Source organism: Dysidea avara, chromosome 1 (assembly GCF_963678975.1).
Source record: "Dysidea avara chromosome 1, odDysAvar1.4, whole genome shotgun sequence".
Lineage (NCBI taxonomy): Eukaryota > Metazoa > Porifera > Demospongiae > Dictyoceratida > Dysideidae > Dysidea > Dysidea avara.
The window spans coordinates 24,665,648-24,668,513 of record NC_089272.1 but is presented as its reverse complement, the minus strand read 5'-3'; the positions used below and the strand labels follow the sequence as shown (position 1 = coordinate 24,668,513).

General features: G+C 42.4%; 1 protein-coding gene across 1 annotated transcript; it reads right to left on the bottom strand.

Annotated features, from left to right (window-relative positions):
- Window positions 1-214: 214 nt before the first annotated feature.
- On the bottom strand, window positions 215-2,145 carry LOC136237934 (uncharacterized). Its single transcript, XM_066028243.1, has 3 exons — window positions 730-2,145; window positions 497-685; window positions 215-442 (listed from the first exon to the last, which is right to left on the bottom strand). The coding sequence occupies exons 1-3, from the start codon at window positions 2,143-2,145 to the stop codon at window positions 215-217; spliced, it is 1,833 nt and encodes a 610-aa protein (XP_065884315.1).
- Window positions 2,146-2,866: the final 721 nt, after the last annotated feature.

Sequence of the window (2,866 nt, the reverse complement as noted above, 5' to 3'; positions counted from 1 at the left end):
CCAGGGTACTGAAATATTTTGAGCTTCCTAACTGATCCAACAAGACACTGATCCGTGGCAGTGGAAATAAATCAGGTTTTGTGACTGAGTTGAGGGCTCTATAATCCACGCAGAAACGTAGTGATCCATCTCGCTTCCTCACTAAAACAACTGGACTGGCCCAGGGACTCTCTGATGGTTGTATCACATTATCCTTCCGCATCTTCTCTAGTTGCTAGGCTATCTCTCTCCAAGCTGAGAACGGGACTCTTCGAGCAGGTTGTCTCCTTGGGTATGCCTCACCAGTATCTATTTTGAATTCAATCAAGTCAGTTTCGCCACGTTCATCATCATTTAAGCTAAATATGTCATGGTAGTCTGCTAACAATCCTCTTAACTGTAGGCACTCCTCTTCAGATAACTTCCTCTCTACACCTACCAAGCTACTAATCAACTGTTGCTGCTGCCATGTAATGTGCTCTTTGGAAAAAGTGTTGCCATTTGGCAATTAACTCACCATCCATAGCCTTAAGTCATCAGTTATCGGTATACTAGTATCCAATCCAGTGGATCTAGGAGATGTCTGTCCCAACTTCTCATGATCTTCACAAAATGTTTCCTCACAACAATCAGGCATGACTATTACTTCATTATCTAATTCTAAGTCCACCTCACAAGCTTCTGCTAACTCAACACCAGTTTGTAGCTGATAGGTAGTTTGCCATTGTTTGTAATCCACAAGGTTGTTACACCATCCTCTTTCGCCTCAACCAAGGACTGGTCAATGCATAAACAATCATTCAGGGTCTCACATTGTTCTATTAGCATGGAGCCTGTCACACCCTTGACCTGTACTGGAATTACTGCAGAATGACAAGCAGGTAAACGTACAGCACTAAGTAATTTTACCACTGCAACTGATGAAGTGTTGGTCTCTACAACTACTTTCTGCAATGGCTGCTCCTCTTGGTCAGGCTTCCTGCTTTCATCATCCAGCAAATCCTGATTAGACTCAACCACTCCACTGTTAGCAGGTTTAAGTGCATCCTGTCCATCCTTTGTAACTGGATCATTCACAGTGCTAGCACTTCCAGGTTCATCAACAGGTTGTACATCAGGATGATAGCTCACTACACCTAACATTCGACACACATTTTCTGACAGTAACAACTTATCAGGAGCTACCAGCTTAACAAAAACTGTACTCACTATTGTCTTTTCACCAAAAGTAATCTTCATATCTATCTGACAATCTAAAGTGATAGGTTTCTGATCATAAGCGCAGGCTCTCTGTTCAGTAGGTTTAAGGTGATGTTTGTTTAAATTTGCTTGTTTCACCATGTCATAGAACTGGTCTCCTCTCATAATAGTAATATCAGGTCCTGTATCTATCAGACCAACAATGGGAGCTCCTTCCACCATCACTTTTACACATCGTGATCCACTCTTCTTTGCACTCAGGTAAGAGTCAGTTTGAATCATCTTCGTCCCAGTTCCAGATTTGGTTTGTGCTTCCTTCTTTCCTGTGCTTTCTGTCTTAGTCTGCTTGCACTGACGGGCCAGGTGATTAGGACTATCACAGATGTAACATCTCAGCTGCTTCTGTTGTCTTGTTCCGTCTTTATCTGATTGTGCCTTTGATTTGTAATAATTTCCTGTCCTTCTGTAATTTCTTTGCCAGTACTGTGTTGTTGAGGATGGCTTGTTGGCAGGACCACTGTTGGTAGGAATGCCAGTTGGTGGTGGTTGAACCCTCAAGTACTGTTGCTTTTTCTTAAGCTCAGCAAGTCTTCTCTCTTCTCTTCTAGCTGCCAGACAGAGTTCTTTATAATTCTGAGCCCCGGAGATAGATGGGGACTCCAGCAATGTATACAGAAGACCTTCCTGCAATTGTCCATATAGCAATATCTCTCTAGTCTCAATGGAAAGGTGTTCACATCCAAAGCCTGTCTGGAAGACTTTCTCTAACGTTGTGATATAGTCTGATACTGATTCACTTGACTGTTGTGAAGTGTGGTGGAAATCCAAAGCTGCAAAAGTTTGGTTGCCTGTATCAAGCTTCTCTCTTAAAGCTTTTACAGCAACTTGGTATGAAGCTCTGTTCTCTGGTATTAGCAACTTCCATTCCTGTGAAGCCCTACCCCTCAAATGACCAGCAAGTTGCATGAGTGTCTCATCTGGTGTCCACCCATTCCAAGTGGCTGCTCGCTCCAGTGTCAGTAACTAATCATCAAATGTTATTGTGATATCTTCAGCAGTAAATGAGTCTATTGGTGATGCCTTTCCACGACGAAGTGTGGTAACAGGATTGTCAGGAGCTATTCTGTCACAATTGGCTACCCCAATAGAACTGATAGGTCTGTTAATAAAAGGAGTATTAGATAAAGATACATACTTATTGGTTACCAGTTGTCAAGACTGAAAATTGGAAGTCAAGCCTGTTGTGTTAGTGGCCACATCTCTTAGTTGACCACCTTCAAGTTCACTCACATGTCCCTGACTCACCACAGGTATGTGACCTGTCATTACTGTTGTCTTTGGAGTTGACACATGTGGTCTCCAGATGATTCTGTTGTAGTGTAAAAAGGGTTAGTTGTTGCAACAAGTTGTTTGAAAGGTAAGGATTCATCAGGTGATGTTGTTGTTGTTGTTGTGTTCACACATTTGAAAGGTAAGGATTCATCAGCTGTTGTTGTTGCTGGTGTTTCAAAGGTCTGACCTCTTTGTTTTGTGACTGACAATGGTCTTGTTCCTGTAAGGTGAGTAGAGATAAAGGCAGGGTATTCTTCTCTGGTCACATCAACCCCTTTGCCTGTTGCAGAAACAAATTGTGATTTACCTTCTATCACACTTACCAACTCCCTAGTGGGGGTTTTAGTGACTCCAC